This window comes from Ursus americanus, chromosome 36, assembly GCF_024610735.1.
Source record: "Ursus americanus isolate L20-20 chromosome 36, mUrsAme1.1.p, whole genome shotgun sequence".
Classification (NCBI taxonomy): domain Eukaryota; kingdom Metazoa; phylum Chordata; class Mammalia; order Carnivora; family Ursidae; genus Ursus; species Ursus americanus.
Genome location: NC_142162.1, coordinates 7,823,201 through 7,848,528, shown reverse-complemented (window position 1 = coordinate 7,848,528; position 25,328 = coordinate 7,823,201). Strand labels below are relative to the sequence as shown.

At 38.7% G+C, this 25,328-nt stretch overlaps 1 protein-coding gene across 5 annotated transcripts in view; it reads left to right on the top strand.

Moving 5' to 3' along the window:
* MYO5A (myosin VA) overlaps positions 1-25,328 on the top strand; it is a 185,281-nt gene that overhangs the window by 52,231 nt on the left and 107,722 nt on the right. For 4 of the 5 annotated variants that reach the window (XM_087859219.1, XM_045812047.2, XM_045812046.2 and 1 more), the window contains exons 2-4: positions 10,387-10,497; positions 14,189-14,360; positions 16,577-16,721. In XM_087859219.1, the coding sequence (XP_087715345.1) occupies positions 10,387-10,497; positions 14,189-14,360; positions 16,577-16,721 (428 nt within the window). Of the gene's footprint in view, positions 1-10,386; positions 10,498-14,188; positions 14,361-16,576; positions 16,722-25,328 lie in introns of those variants that run through there. The other variant, XM_087859220.1, reaches the window with a different exon arrangement.

The window sequence follows — 25,328 nt, the reverse complement described above, 5'->3', positions numbered from 1 at the left end:
GAAGAAGCAGGCTCCCAGCAGAGGAGCCCGATGTAGGACTTGATCCCTGAACGCCAGGATCACGCCCTGAGTCGAAGGCAGACGCTTAACGACTGCGCCACCCAGGGGCCCCAAATGTGCATGTTCTGTCCTTCATCTTTAAAGTAACCTCTTATTGAGAAATGCTGTTTTGTTTGGGCAAACCAGCTTGTATTTTGAAGTGTGGATGACTGGGTTACCTTTTTCCACTCATGCTTATAGTTTGTAGCTAATTGAATTATTTTCAAATCTCTTCTGTGTCTTGAATGGCTTTCTGTATAACATTCCTTCACATTTCAAATCTGTGGAAGCTCTGTGGCTCCTAAAGACTCATCTCTTCATTTATTCATTCACTCGACAGACACCTCTTAGAGCATCTATCTGCTAACCCCTGGGCTGGGTATGGAGGTGATGCCAGTGGATAAATCACAGATCTTGTCCTCAGGGAGGTCACAATCTAGTTAAAGCAATGGGCATGTGAAAAGATAATAATGGAATGTGGCAAGTGCATAGAGATAGAAACCAGATACTGTGGATGGTCCAAGCAGGAGGCCCTGCCTTAACATGGTGGTCAAGGAAGGCTTCCTGCAGGTAATAACACTGAAACTGAGCTTTTAAAGTGGGTTGTTGTATTTTTAAAGTTCTGCCTTATTTAAGAAAGGCTATGAAAGTTTCTTTTTGACAAAGGTTTAATAATTAGGAAAAAAGGGAAAAATGCAGAGACATAAAAAAAAAGTCAGAGATATGGGTAAGAAAAATGTATATAATAATGATCTAATGTATTTACTCAGTTTTGATATGCACATTTTTTTCACGTTAAAAACACATCTTATCATTGGTGGTGTCTTAGATTTGATGAATGAGACCTTCATTTATTCCATAGATAGTTGTTGGGCATCTCTTACAGATCAGACACTATATTTAGCCTTGGGTATCAGTTTTGAGCAAAATAAACTTTGAGCAAAATAAACATAGTCCCTGTCCTCATAGTCTTTATAGTGAAGGAAAAGTACAGGATTATATGAGAAAGCATCATAGAGAGGATCAGTTTAGATAGGAAGGTCAGGGAGGGTCCTTCCAAATAACAGATATTCAAGCTGAGATGTGAAAGATAAGTTAGAATCAGTCATACAACCAGTTAGGCGAAGGGTTCCTAGCCAGGAAAAAGCATGAGAGAATGTCTTGAGGCTTGAGGTTGCGTGGATTGTTCAAGTAGTTGAAGAAAACCAGTGCAGATGGTCCTTGGTGGAGTGGAGAGAGGGGCTAAGCCGTGGGATAGTGGGGACCCCTGAGTGAGGTGGTTCTCCAAAAATTACAGCTGCCCGGTAATGCGAGACCCTAGAGGGTTATATGAATGCTTCATCCTGAGTTATTGAGGGTTTTAAGCAAGGGTGAGACATCAGCAGATCTTTCCATTTCAAAATGACCACTCTGGCTGCTGAATTGGGAATAGGGGAGAGCGCTTGATAGAGAGCTATTTCCAGCATCAGGGTAAGAGATGATGGTGCTAGGACTTGGGTGTTGGCAGTGGAGGTGGAGAGAGATGGATTGAAGTTAGCTGTATGTTGGAGGTAGGACTTAATGATGGATTTGATGTAAGAGTGTAGGAGAGTGTCAGTTTTCTCCCAAGAACAGCTAACTACCTGGGTGGAGATGCCTGCTACTGAAATGGGGATACCGCAGGAAGGACACATTTAAAGGCGTGTGGAAACAAAGACTTCTATTTTGGGCTCGTTAAATTTAAGAAGCCTATGAGACATCTAAATAGAAATCTTAAGTAGTTATATGGGTCCGTGGATCTGGAGTTCAATGGAAAGATCTGCACTAGAGAGAGAAATTTGGGAAAAAACTGGTATTTAAACTCATGAGGGTGGGTAGAATACAGTATAATTATAAAAATAACGGTAGTGATTTCTAATAATAATATTAATATTAATGAAGATACCTGATACTTATTTACTGCCTTCTATGTGCTAAGCACTGCACTGAATACATATATTAACATTTAATCCTTATGATAATTCCGTTTAGTAGACATTATTACTCTCATTGTCGGTGAGGCACAAGAAAGCCTCAGAGCTAGTAAACACCAAAACCCAAACAGTCTGGTCCTGAAGCCTGAACCCTTAATACTACATTAGAAGAGAGAACAGACCCAGCTCAGGGATCTGAGCAATTCCAACATTTAGAGATAGGAGAGAGAAGGTGGATTTGGCACAAGGAACTGAAAAGGAGCGATAGAGGTTGATTTGAGGGAACTGTGGGGATGGGGTGTCCCAGAAACCAGGCAAAAAAATGTTCCAGGTGGGCACCAAGGTCAGTGTCAAAAGCTGCTGAAAAGTGGGCACTTAAAGGACACATAGGCATTAAATGGGTGATGAGGATGGAGAAGGGGTTCCCCAGACTTGGGGATAATGGGAGTAAAAGAGGTAGATACGGAGAAGCCACATGGTGTTTGCAGTTGTTAGAGGGTGAAGGACAGGCCAGGAATGGTGAGAGATGAGCCTGGAGAAGTTGGCAGGGGCCTGATCATGAAAGACCTGTAATGTGTCCCAAGTTAGCACCAGACCATGATCTTAGCCAGAAGTGCCTGTCCCTAAAGCTGGGAGCAAAACAAAGGGAGCCATCTGCTATAAATGGGAGGAAACTACATACTGGTGTCTGCTTATCTGTATGTCTCATATAGTGTATATATTGTCTGACTCCTTAAAAACTTACCACACCGAGACATTTTCTTTGAGATTTAAAAATCACCCATGACTTGTTTCAGTACCAAATCATTTATCAGAATGATAGATATTCTGTGTGGGAGGAAAACATCTCTCTATATCCAGAGGTCTGTATATTTATTTAACATGACCCTATATCCTGTTCTCTAAATTGGGAGCAAGTGTTGAAAATGGTAGGAAGGTGTGGGTTTTGCTTAATTGGACAACTTTGGTCACAATCAGGAGAAAGCGATTTGTTTGGATTACGTTGGTCTTTTTCTTCCTTATACACCCTAAGCATCTTGAACTTCACGGTCGTCCTGGGTTTGATGTTCTGTCATTTATTAGCCGAGTGATCTTTGGGGCCAGGTATTCAACCTCTCTCAGGCTGTTTGTTGAATGAGGAACCTCTTTAATAATAATGATAATTATAAAGAATATTGCAAGAATTAAGTAAAAGAGCGAAAGTGAAAGAAAGCCTAACAAAACAAAGGCCTTGTGATGAAGATGATCAGTATGGTTCCTTTCTTTGTTGGTGATTATGTTTTACCTTTGATTGTTTTACTTACATAAAATTTTGAAATTTGTCCTCAAGTACCACTAGCTAATTATAGATGGAAATAGTAATTTTTCTTGATGTGCATATGAAGACTGTGCTCGTAAAGTGAGACCTCATTCCAAAAATAGTCTTTACAGAAATGTTAAAGAACTGCAGTGTCTAAAAATATTTGTTCCAAAGCTCTGCCATCTCATATAAAATTCTAGAGAAATAAGATTATTTAACTTTTGCTCTTGATGGTAAGTAACAAAAGATATCCAATAATTTGAAGAGTTCTTATTTTCTTCAAAAGTTTAAAATAAGTTCAGTGCCTGCTAGAAGCTGACAAATTCAATTTTCTTTTTAAATCATGCACATTTTGGGGTGCCTGGGTGACTCAGTTGGTTAAGCATCTGCCTTTGGGTCAGGTCATGATCCCAGGGTCCTGGGATTTAAGCCCTGAGTTCGGCTGTCTGCTCAGCAGGGAGCCTGTTTCTCTCTCTTCTCCCCACTTATGCTCTCTCTCTCACTATCTCTGTCTCTCTCTCAAATAAATAAATAAAATCTTAAAAAAAAAATAAACCATGCGCATTTCATAGTACACATAGGGTAACTTCAAGAGTAACAAAAAAATAAAAATAAAAAATATTAAATCAACCCTATCACTTTGTTCATTTATAGAAGTAAGTGAAGCTGGAATCATTCACCTATTAAAATTTTAGTCTTTAGCATCCTGAGATGCTAAAAATATTTTTTGCTATTATTTCCTAAACTCATTTTCGGCAGAGCCTCATTCTATTGGTCAGAGCCAATCGGAATACCGCAGAATGGATGACAGGCTGATTACTGTGGCTTTGACACATTATCTTAGATGAGACATTAAGTCTCACCTGATGACGTGGACCAGCTTAATAGCTGTTTCCAGTACGATACCAAGAGGAACAATTTTGGATTGGGGAGGGGAGTTTGTTCTTAAGAAGATCTACTGTTTTAACAAGGGAGAAGCATGGTAAAGTGCAAAGAACACATGGATTTTAGAATAGACAAAAATTTGAACCCTAGCTCGACCACTTTTAAGATCTGAGCCTTAATATCTGTTACGATGGGTTAGTAATGGGGTTACGGTGATGATTGGGTGAAATTATATATGTAAAATATCGTGGCCTCTACTGACACAGAGAACGTGCTCCATAAATGTCGGCTCTCCTTCCTCACAGTCTTTGCTGAGTTCCACAGAGTCCAGTTGGTGTTTGTCACCTCGCTCATCAGCAGCATCGTATAGCGCTGTGGCGGGGGCACGGGGCACTTCTGCTCTTCACTGCCACCCCTACCCAGGATGCACCGTCTTTGCTCTTTCCTCCCATTTTAGTGTGACCCCTTATCCTGCCCTGATGCTCTGGCTTACCTTTCTTCCCATCTGTTCCCCCACTCTGCTGCTCCGGCACATGGCTGCTGGAAGGGCTGGGCACAGTACTTCTTCCCCTTCTGAGTGAGGAGTCTGTGGTAGGGCTGGGAGTGGGGCTGTCTGTTCTAGACGTGAGGAGTAGCTTCCACTTTAAACAGATGAATTATGGGCACACCTGGGTGGCTCAGTTGGTTAAGCGTCTGTCTTCGTCTCAGGACATGATCCCAGGGTCCTGGGATCGAGTCCCACATCAGGCTCCGTCTCCCTCTGCCTGCTGCTCCCCCTGCTTGTGCTTGCTTTGTCTCTCTCGTGTCTGTCTCACAAATAAATAAATAAAAATTTGAAAAATGAACATATGAATTATGAAGGGATGGAGACATGGGTTTGTGTTGTGAGAGAGAGGAAAGAATATTTCATTACTTCTCTACTCCCTACATGTCTGTCTCTTTTTCCTTCTATCACACCATGATTTCTTATGTAACTCAACCATCTAATGTTGCTTGCATCTTTCTCTATTTTTGGAAATTATAGACCCTTCCAGAACATTCTGAGAGCCTCTTGCCAATACGTTTTTTAGTCTGCCCTCTTAGACTGTAACGTCTGAGGCCAAGAACATTCACTGTCAAAGGTTCATTCACAAATTATTATGGGCAGGCCCCATGTTAAGTGCTGAAGAGGCAAGGATAAAGAAGATAGACCCCTACCCTCAAGGAGCTCACAGTTGCTGAAAGGATATTAGGCACACAACACAAAGTTTTCATTTAGTGGGATGACAATTCTAGTGAAGATTGTATGAGGTATTGGGGACATTGAGAATGGAGTGCCGAATGATGAGAAAAGGCTTCTAGGAGGAGGTGGTACTTTAACACAGATATGAAGGATAAATAAGAGTCTGCTGGCTGAAAAAGGGAGGGATTGTGTTCCAGATGTATACATCTATTTCCTCCATCCGGAACACAATCTATATACATATGTACCTATACATATAGACACATATGTAATATACGTATGCACAAGCATGCGTGTGTGTATATATGTATACATATGTATATATGTGCATTATGTGCTTTAGGGTAGTAGTTCCTGATTTTTTTTTACACCAAGACATATCGTAAAGGTTATATGAATTACTTAGTAACCATACTGAGTATCAGTGTTAGTATCAGGATTCAGAGGCAGGGTTGTTGATAATTTAGGATCTCTCTCCTGCTTCAGTTCATATCCTAGGACACTTAGTATTTGTAATAACCTTGTTTGAATTGTCACATACAGCATTCATTTTTGCAAACGTTCAGGAACGTTGCCAAGCTGCTGCTGATATAACAGGGAGCTAGGAAAGATGTGCACATGTGCTGTATGAAAAGTGAGTAATGTATGTGGCAGTTTGCAGGAGGGGGAGAATCCCATGGGTCAGATTTTTTTGGGATTCAGGGACTGGTCAATTACTCAGTGCTGTCAGTCTTATTCCCAAAGTGTCTGAGGCTGCAGAAAAACTGCTCTTGGTCCCCACACCTCAGAGTTCCTTGACTAACAAAGTGCAAGTCAGCAAAATTTCTAGTGAGTCATCTCCATTAATGAAGAACCTCCTGACTGTTGTCATTGTGAGAGGATACAAAAAGAAAGATGACTGGTGCCTCCTTACGTGTACAGGGATGGGTGTGCTCCTAAGAAGGTAGGAGAAGCTAGGCTGAGCCAGCACTGCTTGTGCCCTTCTCTGGAAGTACCAGTGCAAGCATGTCCCCCAAACCCACCTTTCCAGGGCTCTTCCATTAGACCCTGTCAGTATTACCTCATCATTGCCAGGCAGGCCTTATTAAGCTGTACTGTAGAAAGACAGATGGCTTTTATTTTCCTCATAAGCTATTATGCAACTTAAATCTGTGCTAGCATTATTTACTCAGATTTTGCCTGTTATCATAACATGTAGCCCATCGCCATTTTGTCCTTACTCTCCTTTCTAATCAGGCGCTCCTTTGAATTGTCATAAGTTTTCTTTGATGTGTTTACATTTTAATGTTATCTATTTTAAGCCTCTTTATCTTTCCTTCATCTCCTACGGTTTTTTGGCTTTAGTCACGGTACCTCAGATCCCAAATCCTTGCTTTCCCTTCTCCTGCCAGTTCCTACAGCAATGTTTACTCTGCCTACCACTTCACAGATCTCTCTTCTCTTGGTTTCTGGCTCCTACCCCATCTCCACTGTGCTTTGTGGCCTCAGGAAAAGTCTTGAGGTAGGCCTGTGAAGTTTGCCGTGGCATCCTCTCGAACCCAGTTCTCCCACCTTTTTTCCATACCTTGTCCTACCTCCGTCTTAAATTACATCAACACAGATGTGTTGCTCACCAGCCGTGGGTGAGGGAGTTGGCCAAAATTAGAGGGGATTCCGAGATGGCTTTAAGGAGTATACAGTCTGGTGTGGGAGGTAGATAGATCCGTGAATAACTAAAACAAGGCCTGAGTTGTCATAAACGAGATATTTGAGAAACAAAATTAGAGTAGTGTGAGTAGGAGAAGGGAATGAGGAGCATTGCAGGAAGGTCTCACCCTCTACTAGCTAATTATGACAGAGCCGAGTTGAAGGACATTGGACACTCCCTCGTCTTGCCGGGAGCTGTGTCCAGTTTGATTCACTTCGGGTAGGGTTATCTTTTGCTAACTGCTTCTGTTGTCGCAGGAAACCCTGAGCAGACTTAGTAGGTATGTGTGTCCACTCTTATTTCTGATTCCTGCCTGCCTCTTGCTGCCGTGTTCCATTTCCAGGTTTCTCATACGATTTTTGGGGCCCTGTCTTCCCACTGCAGTCTTCGGGCAGTCTTCCCACTGGTTGTGGCATACAAGTTCAGGCCTGTTTCTCAGGGCTGCTGTGTGTATTCTCACTGGGGGCCTAGGGCAAAAGTAGAAAGTAGGGTTGGAGGTGACAGAGGCAATAGAAAAGGGCATTGTCAGGTTGGAATTTCTCTCAGTTTCAGCAACTAAAGTGTATACTTTAGTATACATATATATACTTCATATATATACTAAAATATATATATATACACACTAAAGTATATATATATATAGTTATATATATTTGTATATATATACAGTTATATACAGTTATATATATACAGTTTTATATATATATATATTTTATATTTCCCAGACTGACCCAGTTCTGGTAGGTTGGTTTTGCAGAGTCACCAATCTCATCGGTTAAGATGGAAAAGAACCATAAAAAGAAAATGGTAATAATAGACTGAGTTCTGACCTATTTCTCCTTGGATACTTTCCCAAGAGACAGAGATAGGATAATGGGGAATTTGGTTATCAGGATGATGTCTGGTGTTTAAATACCTTGCCCGTGGAGAGTGTAAGGGCCGTAGCCCTTGTGCTGCCTGTAAGTGTTGTTAACTCCAAAGTATGCACTCAGGTGTTTCCAAAACACTTGTGGAAATCTGAGCTAGAACTTGCTACTGACAAATTACAGGGAAGTGCATCTTTGTAGATTTAGTTAAAAATCTCCTCCTATTTAGAGCAGGTCAGTCATTCTTCTAAACTCACTTAGACCCATTTTGCTTTTTTTGTGCTTTCATCAGCAGGGTAGTAGGTCATTTCGTGACTCTGAATCTCATATATTACATATCTCTTCTGGAACCAGTAAGTCCTTTCAGAGAAAGTTATAGAAATACTGGCTTTCTAAAGTGAACTTCAGAGTGGGAGCAATTGGTACACAGAAATGTTTATTGAATGAGTAAAGTTTTAGTAATCTTTAGTAAAGGCTTAGTAACCTCTAGTAAATTTAGTAACACCTAGTACTCAGTTTATGGACCATGTTACTGGGAAGAAAGTTATAAAACAAATTTCAGTAACAAATAACAATCACAATCATTTCTTATGGAATACACACTTGGTAACAACCTCAACCTGTACTTACATATTGGTTTATGCTTTTCACAAGGTTTCTATGTATGAAAGCCCTTGAGATGATCTAAATGAGTCCTGTTGTCATCCCCATTTCACAGATGCCTGTAACAAAGGCTAAGATTCCTGTATAGTAGTCCTGGGATTAGAACTCATAACCTAGTTGAGTGCTCTTTCCTTTGCAGACTGTTCAGACAAAAAGTTTTCATGAATCTGTAATAATAAGAGAAAAGTAAAGCAATGACAAGTTTGTTTGTTTTTTTACCATACTACTTTTATTCAATTTAGAAAGATGCCCTTTATTCTGAGATTCTTTCATTAAATACTAAGTGCCCAGCTATGAACCAGCTGTGTACTCAGGCACTTGATACAGTGTTGAACAGGTGGGCATGGAGCTTATTCTAATGGAGAAGGAGAAATAAGAAATAAATAAACAAGCAATCATATAACAGTAAGTTAGTTCAGGTAGTAATAAGAGCTTAAAGAAAGGGGCGCCTGCATGGCTCAGTCGTTAAGCGTCTGCCTTCGGCTCAGGTCATGATCCCAGGGTCCTGGGATCGAGCCCCGCATCGGGCTCCCTGCTCAGCGGGAAACTGCTTCTCCCTCTTCCTCTCCCACTCCCCCCTGCTTGTGTTCCCTCTCTCACTGTGTCTCTCTCTGTCAAATATATAAAATCTCAAAACAAACAAAAAAAGAGCTTGAAGAAAATAATGTAGAGAAAGGCTGCTGGTGGTGGTATTTTTATATATGATATATTCCTGAAAATGAACATCAAGGTTTAACGTACATAAAGGGAGATTCCTTCCTGAGGAATCCAAGCAATCATAAAACATTTCTTCAGTGTGATGTTTGGAGGACTCATTCATATTAATATGTTTTTCTTTTTCTTCAAAATTGACCTAAAGTCCAAAATTGGCTGAAGTCCAAAGAGTGTCTGGTTGAGGCTAAAGATTTTCTGCTGCAGGAAAGCCTGATGATTGATTACTGTACCGAGGCTATGAGAGCCAAACTTACTGTTGGTCAGATATACCATTTTCACTCATCTTGATGTAATAATGAAGGCAAAATACTAGACAACAATGCTTTCTTAATTTTTAAAAAAATTAACAACAGAGCTTTCTTCAAAGAAAATTCCGGATGCCCCATCTATAAAACGGTTGTGGCTCCAAGCCACAAGCTTACTGTCCTCTTTTCCACACCTTAATAAGGCCTCTAAGGAATACTTGAGACATCACTAAGTCTTTGCAGAACACAGGATGAAAACCACAATAAAAAATTCAAATGGTAAATCCTGTCATAAAAAGATAGCTGTATTGTTGAAGCTGGCAGAGTCCCCATATCAAGCTTCACAATCATGCTTTGAGATGTTTGAAAGTCCACATTCAGTGAAAAAATAGATTTATATGTATATTTTTACCCCAAATTACATTTTCAGGTAGCATTTACTATATAAAGCAAATTCAGACTTTAATTGTAGCTGTTTATTCAGAGCATACTTCCCCCCCCAATTTTATTGAGATATAATTGACATGCAGCACTATATAAGTTTAAGGTGTACAACAGAATGATTTAACTTACATGTATTGTAAAATTATTACCACAGTACAGAACATACTTTTTGTATAATGTGGGCATGATGGTACTACTGGAACTAAAGTACTTTTCAACTACTAATTTAAAAATTAAATTTCATATTGGCCAAGATTTATTCTTTTGTAAATTGTTTCATTATAAATAAATGATGATGTGTTTAGATATTAGTATAAAGTAATTGGTTTGCTAGTTTGATTTTTTTTTTTTTTCCTGTTTGTCTTCTAGTTTGCCAGAGTTTGGATACCTGATCCTGAGGAAGTTTGGAAGTCAGCAGAGCTGCTCAAAGATTATAAACCAGGAGATAAAGTCCTCCTGCTTCACCTTGAGGAAGGAAAGGTAAAAATTTTGCTTTTATTTGTTGTCATTGGCATAAAGTGAAGTGAATTCAGAAGTGTGAGTTTGCTGTGACATACTTGACTTCAGCTGAAAGTTGAATTTTGAATTAATCTAATATTTTCACTTACTGAATTAAAAAAAATAACAGCAGAGCAAACTCAGTTTTCTATCCCAGTGGGTAAATGAAAATGGCAGAACTTTAAAATCCAGTATTTTGGTCCATGAATTTATTATGATTAGGTTTACATTCACTTCTAATTCTCCCAAAGGTATGCCCATTTATTTTGCTTAGGCTAGTATTAATTTTAGTAACTAAGAAAACATCGCTTAAGGAACCTGTCTGAGATTTGATATTTGCTGACCTAATCATTTGAAAAATATTTACTGACAAACTATTATGTATAAAGCAGTTTGCCAGCAACCAGAAAAAATAAAACCAATTGTGTCTCTATACCTTCCTGTCTGCATTCACTGCATGGGTAGACACGTCTTGGTTCTACCTTTTTGACTTCTCCATGGCATTTGACAAGGCATGTCACACTGTTTTCTTAAAAACCTCTGTGACATTAATTTTCCTTAAACAACTTATAGTCTAGCCAGGGAAACTAGATACGAATACATGAAAAGTTACATAAAGCATAGGATCTAAAGAGCAGTTCAACACCACAATGTTAAAGATGTCAAAAGGTTATGTTGAACTATTGCCAAACAAGTAATACTATCCTGAGAGTTAGCATGTATTGAACGCTTACTGTATGCCAGGCATAGTTCTAAGTGTTTTACTTGCTATAACTCACTTAATCCTCACAACAATCCTATGTAGTAGGGCTGTTGTTATTACCACTTTATGGGTAAAGAAACTAGGGCTCAGAGGGATTGTTCAAGATTATACAGGTATTAAGGGATAAAGCTGGGATTTTAAGCCAGAAAATTTGTCTTCATGATTTGTGCTTGTAACCACTCTGCTATTAAGTTATAAAGATAGTAATGACTTTAGGATGCCTAGTAGGGAAATTTCATTATGGACTGCTTTGTCAGGGAAGGCTTCAAGAAGGAAGAAGGATTCTGACTGAATCTTAAAGGTAGATAGAATTTGGATTGACAGGGAGAAAAGGGGTAGACCCTATGAGGATTGGAATGTATTTTGGAGATAGTGAATAAAACAAGTTGACTGGGGCAGAGATTAAGAAAGATGTGTGTTCTAGGCTTGCATATTAAAGTATCTGCTATATAGCATGTTAAGTGGCAACAGGTGCTCTCTGACATCAGTGTTAGGTAAGAGAAATAGATATATATATATGAACAGTATGGCAGATGATATAATAGGTACAAGCAAGGGACAAAAGTAGAACAGAGTGGGGAGTGGCCGGATGGGCTGGTGAAGGTAAGGGGTCAGGGAGGCATGGTCTGAAGAACGAATAGCCGAGGGGAAGTGCATTTCAGGGATCCAGAACAGCACATGCAAAGGCGGGAGGTATGCACAATAACGTGCATTTGGGGAACTACACGAGTTCCATGTTGTTAGGAGGTGAAGTAAGATTACAGGACTGGCAAGAGGATGGGGGCTGGGAACCACATCGCAGAGGGTCTGGTAATCATCCTAAAACTCTTGGATTCAAGTGATATGTGATGAGGAGTGATTGTAGTATTTTTAAACAGAGGATGCTGGATTTGCGTTTTAGAAAGGACTCATTGGTGGCCACACGGAGGATGAATTTCAAGAGAGCAAAACAGAGGCAAGATTAGTTGGGAAGAAAGCAGGGAAGAATTAGGCCAGATTAGGGGAGGCCCTTGAATGCCAAATTTAAAGAATTAATTTATTCACCTGCTCTGTGTTAGGCACAACATTAGGCACTGTGAGCTATATTTTCTTAAGTTAATTTTCACAACAACCCTGTGGACTGTAGATTGGTAGGTAATATTATAACTATTTTCAAAATAAGGAAGCCAAGGCTCAGAGACGTTCAGTAGTTCTGCCTGAGATTGCACAGTCAGAAGTGCTTTTGTGTATTGCAGCGATCAGTGCAAGGACCACTCAGTTTGGGGGAAGGACATTGTATCCATAATAAACAGGGAAGGAGAGGTCGAGGGGCAGATGGTAAATTCCCCTCCATTTAGCATAGTTCTTTCCAACCTATTTTGAATATTTGACCTCTGTATAACTCTGCAATGTTAAGAAAAGTGGCTTTTTACAAAACCAGCTAGTCCCTCTCTACAATTAAATTTCATTTTTTCCCCTTTTTTACTTGTCATATGTTATTTGCCCTTAATGCGTGATTGAGTGACAATTTGCATGTGTGGCTTTGCCATAAAGCCATATTTCCTTGGCTTTAAAGTGAGTAGTACTGGGGTGCCTGGGTGGCACAGCGGTTAAGCGCCTGCCTTCAGCTCAGGGTGTGATCCCGGCGTTCTGGGATCCAACCCCACATCAGGCTCCTCTGCTACGAGCCTGCTTCTTCCTCTCCCACTCCCCCTGCTTGTGTTCCCTCTCTCGCTGGCTGTCTCTCTCTCTGTCAAATAAATAAATAAAATCTTTAAAAAAAATAAAATAAAGTGAGTAGTACTTCTTAAATTTGGGGGCCAATCACGTCATTAAAAATCAAATAAAAACTAAGGAGTGTCTTTCCAAAATATAATACACATATCTATATATATTTACACATACAGACATATACACATTTACACCTAATTTCAGGATATGCTTAGACCTCTCAGGGTTCAGGGTTCCCAGGTACTTACTACATGCCATGCTTTGCCTCATTTAATATTTATTACACCCTGTGAGCTATTTCTATTATGCCCTTTCTACAAATGAAGGATTCAGATTAAATAACATACCCAAGACCACAAAAGAAGTAACCAATTTCAGGATTTTTTTTTTTTTTTAAAGATTTTATTTATTTATGTGACAGAGAGACAGCCAGCGAGAGAGGGAACACAGCAGGGGGAGTGGGAGAGGAAGAAGCAGGCTCATAGCGGAAGAGCCTGATGTGGGACTCGATCCCGGATCGCCAGGATCACGCCCTGAGCCGAAGGCAGACGCTTTAACGACTGCGCTACCCAGGCGCCCCCAATTTCAGGATTTGAACGCGGGTTGATCTGACTCTAGAGCCAAGCACTTGACCATTCTTTATTGCTCACTCACTTATCACAGGTGAAGAGAGAGAGAGGAAAAAACGGTTATTTAAAGAAAGATTAAAAACTTCTGGTTCAGGGGTGTCTGGGTGGCTTAGTCGGTTAAGCATCCTATTCTTGATCTCAGCTTGGGTCTTAATTTCAGGGTCGTGAGTTCAAGCCCATCGTGGTGCCTACTTAAAAAAAAAATTAAAAACCAAAACTTCTGGTTCAGTAACTGGGTTAAAAAAGTCTAAACTTACCTCTGAAACCAATGATACATTATATGTTAGTTAATCGAATTTAAACTAAAAAAATGGAAAAAATAAAAATAAAATATTTTTTAAAAAGTCTAAACTTCTCAAACTATATTAGCAAAAATTCTTAATACAAGTTAATACATCTAGTGAAAAAGATTTCCATTTCCACCAGTTTCTGTAGCTTTGGAAGGTGCCAGGAAAAGAATGCATTTAATAGCTGAGAAGCATATCAGGAATAGGAAATAAGCAAAATGTACGGGCCTGTTTTACTTTTATTGCCATGACTTATCCAGATGCTGTATCTTGTGCATTTTCAGGATTTGGAATATCGTCTGGACCCAAAGACCAAGGAACTGCCTCACTTGAGAAACCCTGACATCCTCGTGGGTGAGAATGACCTCACAGCCCTCAGCTATCTTCATGAGCCTGCTGTGCTCCACAATCTCAGAGTCCGCTTTATCGACTCCAAACTTATTTATACATACTGTGGTAAGTGTGCCTCGCTGTCTGAGCGGGCCGTGAACTCTTTCCTGTAACGGACATGGCTACGGAAATATTGTGCGTGGGGAAAGAAGGCTGTAGTTGGATTTCCTCCTAGAACTAAAGAGTGATCAAAAAAGATTTACCGCGTTCATTAGCTAGTTGCATTTTATGCCGAATAAGCTCTTTTGTGAACTTACACAATTTTGCTCAGGAAGAAAACCAAAAAACTGAACTGGGCCCATCTTTTAGATTTTCTTCCTCCCAAAGAAGTCATTTGACAAATTCAGTGACAGTTTGCCAGCTACTTTCATCTCGTATAAGAACTGCTACGTGAAGAGTAGATGTCCAAAGACTTCTCTTTGGTCCAGGTTCAAGAGACTTAGTGTTCTCTTGTTCTCAGTGCAGGCCTGACGACTCGCAGTCACTGTTCTCGCTTCCTGTGCTGGCCTGAGCCCATGCTCGTTACGGTACTAGCTGACAGTGCCCCAGCTCAGGATCCTCCTTCTTTCTCTTATTAAGCACCATGTACTTTTGGGTTTTTTCCCCCTTTTCCTTCTTTTGTCTCTATTTTTTTCTTTTTCTTTTAAATAATTTTTTATTATGTTATGTTAGTCACCAAACAGTATATTCTTAGTTTCTGATGTAATGTTCCATGATTCATTATTTGCGTATAACACCCAGTGCACCATGCAATACGTGCCCTCCTTTCTATTTTTTTTCCTTAACCTTATTTTCTCCCTTGTCCCTGGCTCTTTTCTCTACTGACTTCTTATCTTTCTTTCCCTGATTACTCTCCTCTGGGCTCGGGTCTGGGGTTTCATTCATTTTTTTCTAAGTCTGTTTGCTTGGGTGACCAACTCAGCACTCATCATTTCTTCCTTACTCCCCTGCTTTGGACAGAGACAGCTAACTTCTATTCTAAAAGGAATTTATACCGCTTGTATCCTTGATACTCTTTTTCTCCCCTGTCTGTGAACCAAATATTTGTTTCTCAATTTTCATTTTTCCAATTATCTTTCTCTTGCACATACGTTATTTTCTTGGTGAAGCCTCCCCTGCCCGCCTTATCTAAATCATAAACCCCTACTCCCCTCCTTAGTTTCTGTCTTCTTTCTCTGTTTAATTTTTCTCCTTTCTCCTTTCTACTATCTAACCTGTGATATTTATTTTCTTATCTTGTTAATTGTGTGAATTTCTCACTAGAATATAAGGTGTATGAGAATAAAGATTTGTCTTTTTTTTGTTAACTGTTATAAACCTAGCACTCAGAAAAGACGAGACATACTTGGAGCTGAATAAATCTTTGTTGAATGAAGGACTTCATTAAGTTAATATATACCTACCATGAAATTGAAGGAAATACCAAAAAAAGTATAAAAAGGGAAAAATAGGGGTGCCTGGGTGGCTCAGTTGTTGAACATCTGCCTTCGGCTCAGGGCGTGGTCCCGGTGTTGTGGGATCGAGCCCCACATCAGGCTCCTCTGCTGGGAGCCTGCTTCTTCCTCTCCCACTCCCCCTGCTTGTGTTCCCTCTCTCACTGACTGTCTCTCTCTCTCTGTCAAATAAATAAATAAAATCTTAAGAAAAAAAGGAAAAATAATTACATATAATTCACTACTGAAAAATAATCAGTATTACGTTGATATATCCAAATGTGTGTATATGTGAGAAAGTATAAATAGGTAAGAAATTAGAATTAGTCTATATGTAGTTTTGTGTCATCTTTTCCTATGACATTTAATATTCTTTAAAAACATAATTTGTGGAGGTAGCATAATAGTCTGTCATATGGATGTAACAAAATATTTGGCTACTCTTCCTTTATTGTATATTTTGTTTGTTTCTACTTTTCACTTTTGTGAATAATATGATAAACATCTTTATGAAAAGAAACCTTTGCTTGAATGTCTGATTATTTCATCTGGATGCATTTCTAGAAGTGAATTTTTTATTGAAATATTATGAAAATATTTAAAGTTCTTTTAACATTGCCATAGTTTTTATTTTCAATAGCTTAGACCAGGTTTTAAATGGTGTTTTAGTTACATCTAGGTATAATAGGCTCAGAGGCAAAGGCTATGATATATTTTGATCTTTAACAACTTGTTAGTTCAAGATTAACTGAAATTGAAATTTGTGTTAACTGTGGTTCTCACTTTACCAAGTTTGATATGTCCATTAGTATATCATTGACTTCTTTTGCTTTTTTACCCCTCCCCCAGGTATAGTCCTAGTAGCTATAAATCCTTATGAGCAGCTGCCTATTTATGGAGAAGATATTATTAATGCATATAGTGGTCAGAATATGGGTGATATGGATCCACATATCTTTGCAGTAGCTGAAGAAGCTTACAAGCAAATGGCCAGGTTGGTGGAAGCTCTCTTTATTTTTTCACGACTCTTACTAGATGTGATTGTTTCTTCTTTGCTGAGTCACAGGTATTTTAAAACATAGTGAAGAGCAACTGGTAAATTATTATTAAATGAACAGCCTTGACTATTTCAGAAGGCCTGCATTATTATTAAAATAACCTCATATTTATAAAAGGACATAACAGTTTTTAAAAACTGCCTTTGGCATCTCCTCCTGATCTCGTGACTATGCAAGGACCGGTGCTGTGTTTACAGATGAGAGAGTCAGGGATTGCTGGTATTAAGTGATGCTCCCACGGTCCTTCAGCTACTGAGTGGCTGGCTAGAAATTAAAGGCCCAACAACAAGAAATCTGCTGTATCTCAGATAATTAAATGTCAAGGAAACTGTGAATTTAATGTTACTCTTATGTTCTAGAGACCAGTGATCCTGAAAGCGTCAGTAAAATGTCTTTAATAGTAGCTATGGAAGTCTAACATTTTGCGAGTAGAAAACCAGAGAAAAAAAGCTACTTTCAGGACTCGATTATGCTCTTAATAATGTAATGTAAATCAAAACTATGGATGTATTGAATAGTGTACATTTAACTCATGTCTCCAGTCTTCAGGTAAGAACCAGCATATTATAAATATGATGTGGGAAACCCTCAAGCAATTTGTGAAGAGGAGAGAAAAGTAATACTGCAGAAGTTTTATTTTTTCCTTTACAACCAGGGAGAGTGTTTATTTGTACATAATTGGGCCAGCATGTAACAGAATTTTAGAATTATTTCATTGACAGAGTCCACAGAAGTCATTATGCCCTTTTATTAATAAAATATTATTACTTCTAGTAATTGCTAACAGTTATTAAGCACTCTGTGCAAGGCACTGTTTAATTGCCTTCTGTGTCGTTAAGTAATTTTATCCTCACAGCAACCTTCTGAGGCTGGCATTATTATTACTCTTCATTTTACAAATGAGAAAATTTAAGCACTGGAAGTTATTTAACTTTCCTAAGGCCACATAACTGGAAAGACTAACTTTCAAATTCCATCAGTCTAACACTATGAAATATTATCATATTAAATATACAATGACTAAATACAGTTTTGTATTACATAATGTGCTGTATTATAGCAGATACTGTTATAAAATCAAAACGAGTGTCAAAAGTGTAAGAAAGGTTACTTTTTTTTAAGGATTTATGTATTTGAGAGAGAGATTGTGTGCATGCGAGTGGCGGGAAGGGGGCAGAGGGAGAGAATCTTGAAGCAGACCCCCCCCTCCCAGCATGGAGCACCATGGGAGGGGGGAGGGGGCTCAGTCCCACAACCCATGAGATCACGTCCTGAGCCGAACTGAGAGTCGGCCGCTCAACTGACTGAGGCACCCAGGTTCCCCAGAAATCTTACATTTTTAAGCTTTTAAATTCCATCTATCAGCATAATTTTCCGCTAAAGTTAGAAAAGCCCAGCAGTATTTGCCTTGTGTAGTACTGGAGTATTACAATGCAACATTAGCACCACACAAGCACAGCCAGAGAACTACCGGCCAGAGACGGAACTGCGTGGAGTGCCAGGACCTAAAAATTGTCTCTGAAAAATGTTATACTGCTCCTAGAGAATGATATGCCTTCTTTGAAAATACTAATCTTAAATATGAAAGTTTGGTTCTTAGCATTTTTGTGACAGGAAATCCAAGAACAGTGTTAGATTTATATGAATATTTCTGGCTTTTCAACCCTGGATTTACTCGGATTTCCTAACATCCTCTCCCCCCCATTATTCCCCTGTGACTCAGACAGTCAGTGTGATTTCTTTACTGCAGCTTTGCTTGTTTCTTTTCCCTTTGCTCAGTTTTGTTTTTTAGGCAGTTTTAAAATACACCTCAATCAGTTATGATAAGTTCACCATTTATATGAGTAAATCTGTGCACATAAAATGTGCTGAACAGCTAAATAGACCATGTCTCTTAGGCATACAGTTGGAGATAGATAATGCAGGATCCCTTCTTTTTTTTTTCTTTTTTTTATTTATAGTAATTTTTATTATGTTATGTTAATCACCATACAGTACACCATTAGTTTTTGATGTAGTGTTCCATGATTCATCATTTGCGTATAACACCCAGTGCACCATGCAAAACGTGCCCTCCTTAATACCCATCACTGGCCTAACCCAATCCCCCCCCCCGAAGCCCTCAGTTTGTTTCCCAGAGTCCATAGTCTCTCATGGTTCATTCCTCCTTCTGTTTATCCCCCCCTTCGTTCTTCCCTTCCTTCTTCTACCGATCTCCCTGCTGTTTCTTATGTTCCATAAATGAGTGAAACCATATGATAGTTGTCTTTCTCTGCTTGACTTATTTCACTTAGCATAATCTCCTGCAGTCCCGTCCGTGTTGCTGCAAATGTTGGGTAATTGTTCTTTCTGATGGCTGAGTAATATTCCATTGTATATATGGACCACATCTTCTTAATCCAGTCATCTGTTGAGGGGCATCTCGGCTCCTTCCACAATTTAGCTATTGTGGACAATGCTGCTATGAACATTGGGATGCATAGGGCCCTTCTCTTCACTACGTCTGTATCTTTGGGGTAAATACCCAGTAGTGCAATTGCTAGGTCATAGGGTAGCTCTATTTTTAACTTTTTAAGGGACCTCCACACTGTTTTGCAAAGTGGCTATACCAACTTGCATTTACACCTACAAAGAACTCAAACTCAATACACGAGAAACAAATCGAATAAAGAAATGGGCAGAAGAAATGAACAGACACTTTTCCAATGAAGACATACAAATGGCTGACAGACACATGAAAAAAATGTTCAGCATCATCAGCCATCAGAGAAATTCAAATCAAAACCACATTGAGATACCACCTTATGCCACTTAGAATGGCAAAAATTGACAAGACACGAAACAACAAAGGAGAGGATGTGGAGAAAGGGGATCCCTCTTACACTGCAGGATCCTTTCTTATCCTCTTCTCCTTACCAAGCGTAGATATGCCATATTGACCGGATGTGAACCCTGGAGTTCCACGTTGCCAGGACTCCTAGAGGCCCCTTACATCTTCAGGGAAGGTATAGTCACTTGTTCAGTAGACCTTTACTGGACACCATCCAGACACTGTCCTGGGCATGGGGGACACAACAGCAAACAAGTGAGACAAAATAGGCAAATATTCTTACCCTCACAAAGTGATAAGATACACAGTTTGTCATGTATTAATAAGTGCTATCCTGGAAAATAAAGTTAGAAAAGTAGATAAGGAATGCTAGGTGGGCCAGAGGGCATATGTACTAGGCTCAGGGAAAGCCTCATTGTAAAGCTGTCTCCCCCCGCCCTTTTTTTTCAAACTTAAAAAAAAAAATCTTAAACTTACCCAAAGTTTGGAAAAATAGTACACAGAGGAACCGAGATCTGTCTCCTAGGTATGCTCATTACGATGAGGGCATCATCTCTAAGCCCAGTAGAGCTAGGAAATACACAGAGCTAGGAAATACATGTTTCTCCATAGCCTCACCAAAAGAATGTGTTGTCATACTTTTAAAATTTCGCCGCACTGACAGGTGAGAAATGGTATACCAGTTTTGTTTTGATTTGCCTTTCTCTAAATATGAGATAGTTGCACATCTTTCCATACACACACATACATGTATGTCTATTTTTATGTCTATCTTTATATGTATTAAAAAACATGAGTTCATATTGATACATCCAATTCCAATTCAACACCACAGTTTTAATTTTTGTTTTCTCTTTTGCCTTCATTTACTTCTTTCTTTGGTCTTTAGAAACCTGGCTCTTATTATCCACAACATATTTACTTCTTTGCTGAATCTTAGAATACTCAAAAAGTAGTTTCAGAAATATTAACCCATACCCCTGTGAAAAGCAAATTTACCACTCAGGTACAGTATTTGTGTCCAATTCATTTTTGTCTTTAGCCTTATAGAATATAGTTAAAGTTCTGATTTCCAGAGTTACTTAGGTCAGTTCCTATCTTACCCATTTTATTAGTTTACTCAACCACTTTCCCATATATGGTCCTGTAGATTGTTTTCAGCATTCTGCGATTATAAACTATGCGTAATGAATAACCTTGTATATATGTACTTCTGTATCTTTAGAAATGTAGCTTCAGGTAAGTTGCTGAAAGTGGCATTGCTAGGTCAAAAGGTAGGTATAAATGCAGTTTTTGTAGGTATTGCCACATTCCCTCTAGAACAGTTGTATTGGTTTGTATTTCTGCCAAAATTGTTCAAGAGTCCCTGCTTTCCTTAGCCATATCAACAAAAAATGTGTAGTCTTTCTCTTTAGTTCTTCACTACCCAGTGGTATCTCAATGTTGTCTTCATTTGTATTTCTTTAGATATGAGTGAGTTTGAACATCTTTTCATATGTTTAAGAGCCACTTTATTAATGTATTTGTTTCTTTATGTGGTGAACTGTTCGTTCATGTCTGTTTTAATTTTTTTTATTGTGTTTTTAGTCCTTTGAGCCTCAATTTTAAGAGTTTAAAAAAATACGTGAAGTATAATAGCCCTTTGCCTGTGGTATATATTGCAAATATCTCCCACCCCATTTATAAGTTTTCTTCTGATTTTGTTTATGCTGTTTTTTTCCCATGCAAAATAATGTCTTTTTTTTTTTATTGCTCTGGATTTTGAGTCATTGTTAAAAACCTTTCCCTATACTAGGATAAAAGAGATATTCATCCATGTCTTCTTCTAGTCTTTGTATTGTTTTATAATATACCTTTAGATTCCTGACTCTGTTGAAGTTTATTTTTTTGTATGATACAAGATACAGATCTAAATTTATCTTTTTTTCCAAATGGCTACCTAGTTATCCCAGCATCACTTATTAAGAAACCCATTTTGCCCCAGTTCTTTCAGATGCCATTTAGCATATCCTAGGTTTTCTCATGTTTTTAGGTCAACTTCTTGTCTCTGTTCTTTTCACCTCCTTTTATCTATTCATGTCCCAGTACCACACAGTTTTAATTATAGTGGCTTTATAGTATTTTTTTTTCAAAGTAGGCTCCATGCCCAGCATGGAGCCCAATGTGGGGCTTGAACTCACAACCCTGAGATCAAGACCTAAGCTGAGATCAAGAATCGGACACTTAATCGACTGAGCCACCCAGGCACCCCTTTATAGTATTTTTTATGTTTGGTATCATTGAACCTTCTCATAGTTTGTCCTTTTCATCATTTTCCTGGCTATGCTTAGATGTTTGTTTTTCCATACAGACTTTGGTATCAACTTATCTAACTCTATTAAAAAATAAAGCTGTCTTTTGAGTAATACCATGAAAGAAAAGATAAAGCAAGTCATTCACATATCTGAGGAAGAATATTCCAGGCAGAGAGATCATCAACTGCAAGGACCCTACAAGGCCATGTTGGGTATCATAGCAAATTTGACTTCTTCTCTGGATGTGAGTTTTGAGCAGAGGAATGGCCTGATCTTGCAGCTATGATAAAAATCAATCATAGATTGCTGCCAGAAATTCATATCCTGAATCTAATCAGGAGGAAACACCAGAGAAACTGAAAAGGAGGGACATTCTACAAAATAACTGTATATACTCTTCAAAATTATGAAGGTCAAAAAAGTCAAAGAAAGGCTGAGGAACTGCTTATGATTAAAGGAGATGTCCATTATATGCCAGTTAAAAGAAATGAGTATTCTGAATTGAATCCTTGCTGATGGGGGAGGGAAGGTAACTATGTAGGGAACATTGCTGGATGACTGATAAAATTGGAATATAGACAATGGACTAAGTAATACTAATACATCAATGTTACATTTCATGATTTTGATTATCATAGATGTGTAAAACCATGTCACTGTTCTGAAGAAATATAGTGCTCTAAATTATATAGGAGGCACCATGTCTGTAACCCACTCTTAAATATTTCAGAAAATATTAAAATAAGAGAAACAGATATTAATAAAACACACAGACAAAACCTAAACAGTTGGTGAATCTGAGTAAAGCATATATGGGAGTTCATTTTACTAGTTTTGCAGTTTTCCATAAGTTTGAAATAATATCAAAACAATCTAGTTAAAGATATTAGTGGAGAAGGTAGAAGTGGATGGATGGATTCTGGTTATGTTTTTAAGAAAGAGTGGACAAAGACTTGCTTCTATGAGGGTATGTGAGAAAAAGAGGAGTCAGGGATGGCAGCAAGGTATTTGGTTCGAGCACCTGAAAGGTGGGAGTTGCCATTTACTGAGATGGAGGACATGGAAGGAAGAGCAGGTTGTATATGTGGGGTGGGAGTGTGGGAGGAGGAAGGGTTGCAGTTTCATTTTAGATAGCTATCCTCCAAGCAAACCTGACAGAAGTGATTCTTCCCCAGTAGGTATATGTCCAATGACAATAGCCATAACCAGGATCCTTGACTCGGGACTCCTTTCTAAGCATGCCCCTTACAAAGAACAGTGCCCTCATAGAACACCTTCATGGTCAGGCCTCTTCCTTTTAATAGTCCTGTTGACTTACACAACAGAAAATGTCGGTGGGTTGCGGTGTCTGTTTTTCTTCTCATATTCTTGTTTCCCATTTATGCCAGTGTTTTCTCATGCTGGAACTGACTGCTCTTTGATAACTAAATGACAGTATTACTTTCCTTAAAACATAAGCTTTTTTTCTTTTGTTTCCTTAAAACCTGGTAATATTGATTAATTTGATATTTTTTCCCCATTGTGAATGGTATAAATAAATTTTTTGACTAAGTTTCATTTAGTTTTTCTTGAAATAAATAATAAATAAAAATAAATAATAAATAAAATAAAATAAAAATAAATAAATTATATATAACCTTGGTATAATGAAAAAGATATCTGTACTAATCACGGCTGCATCAGTAATAACTATATGAGGTTAAATCTCCTTGTCTGCCTTGGTCTCAGTTTTATTACCCATCAAATGGAACAATTTCCCTGGGTGGTTTACCTTGACACTTATAGTGTTCTGTGGTATGCATTTGTTACCTTTCTGTTTCGTGGAGACTAATTAATATGCATGTTGCTCTTCCTAGTGGAGCAGACCATGGTAAGGAGCTGTGTAGCAAAGCAGGGGGGCATGGTACAGACTTTCTTCTTGGAAACCAGGAGTTGTGCTGTGTGACATCATTCATAGAGCTCTGCTCTAACCTTGGATAAGCCATCTAACCTCTCTATAGTACCATTTTACCCAACAAGGAAAAAATAATGTGCTTACTTCAAGGGTGAAAATTATACTAGATGGTAAACATGAAAACGCTCTGAATAACATAACATAGAGACATACTGAATCACTATGTTGTACACCGGAACTATGGTAGCATTGCAGGTCAACCATACTTCAATAAAAATTTAAAAAATGCACAGTTTTAAAAATGCTAAGTATTTAAATATAGACTGTTACTGTCATCACAGTCTTCATCATTATGGAGTCTTATGTCTGCATTCTCTTTTTATCCACTTTAGCCTCTCATCTGGCTTATTACTCTTGACTGTTTATTGCCAGGCCTTTTCCGAGGGTGGCTCCTTCTTTCCTTTGGCTGGGCAGTCTCCGAATGCTTCACTGTCTGGAAGCTCATCGGCCTGCTGGCTGGTACAGATTCCAAAATCTCCCCTGTTAACAACAGTGACTTGGCTGCCCTGTGGTACCAAGTGTCCCACTTATGCAAATAGACTTGAAGTGATATATGCTACCTGATGAGGAATTTCATGTGTGATATATAAAGGTGGATAAACTTATGTTAATTAATAGCTACCATGTTTAGATGCCTGCTGTGTGCACACATGGTGTCAGGCATGTTACCTCTAATCTTCATTACATCCCTGGGAGCAGACATCGTCCCCTCTGCTTTACAGATGGGGAAACTGAGGAAAATAAGTTGTTCAGGCTATCATACTAATGAATAGCATCTGGGAGCTGAGATGTGGTTTCTTGCTTTGAAACTCCAAAGCTTTTCTTCTTTGTCATTTCATTTTCTTACTTGCAACTATACTCCCCTACTCTAACACATCTATTCCCTCAAATTAACATTGCATGCTTGTATGTATGCACCTTTGTTCAGTCTAGAATATCCTTCTCCATGTTCCTTTATCTGCCTGACTTTTATTTATTTTTCATGGTCCCACCCAGGTTTTAATTTGAGACTACCTCAGCGCCTGGTATGTGACTGCTCTTCAGGATTCTTTAAATACGAATTTGGCACTTAGTGGGTACTAGCTACCCCATAAGGTTGTAGAAGGAAAAAAATACAATATATATAAGTCTATAAAAGCTATAAACATATATAACTGGGAATTTCTGTTATGGCATCTTTATATTAATCTTACAGGCTCTGGACTGATGGAACAGAGAAGTTGGTTTGACCAGAGGGGATCTTACAGCCATGTGAGCGGTTCCTCAGTAGGAACTGAATGACCTTAGTATGTATCTCTAGGGAACATTTCTTTTCATTTCCCGAATAGTCTCTGCTTCTCTAAAGCACAGCTTTCACCAGTCTGCCTCCACATTTTTTTTTATAGGAAATATTTAACTTCAAAAATAACACTAAATATTGTCATTGTGAGCTCATTGTCTAATGTCAACTTTAGAATTTAAATCT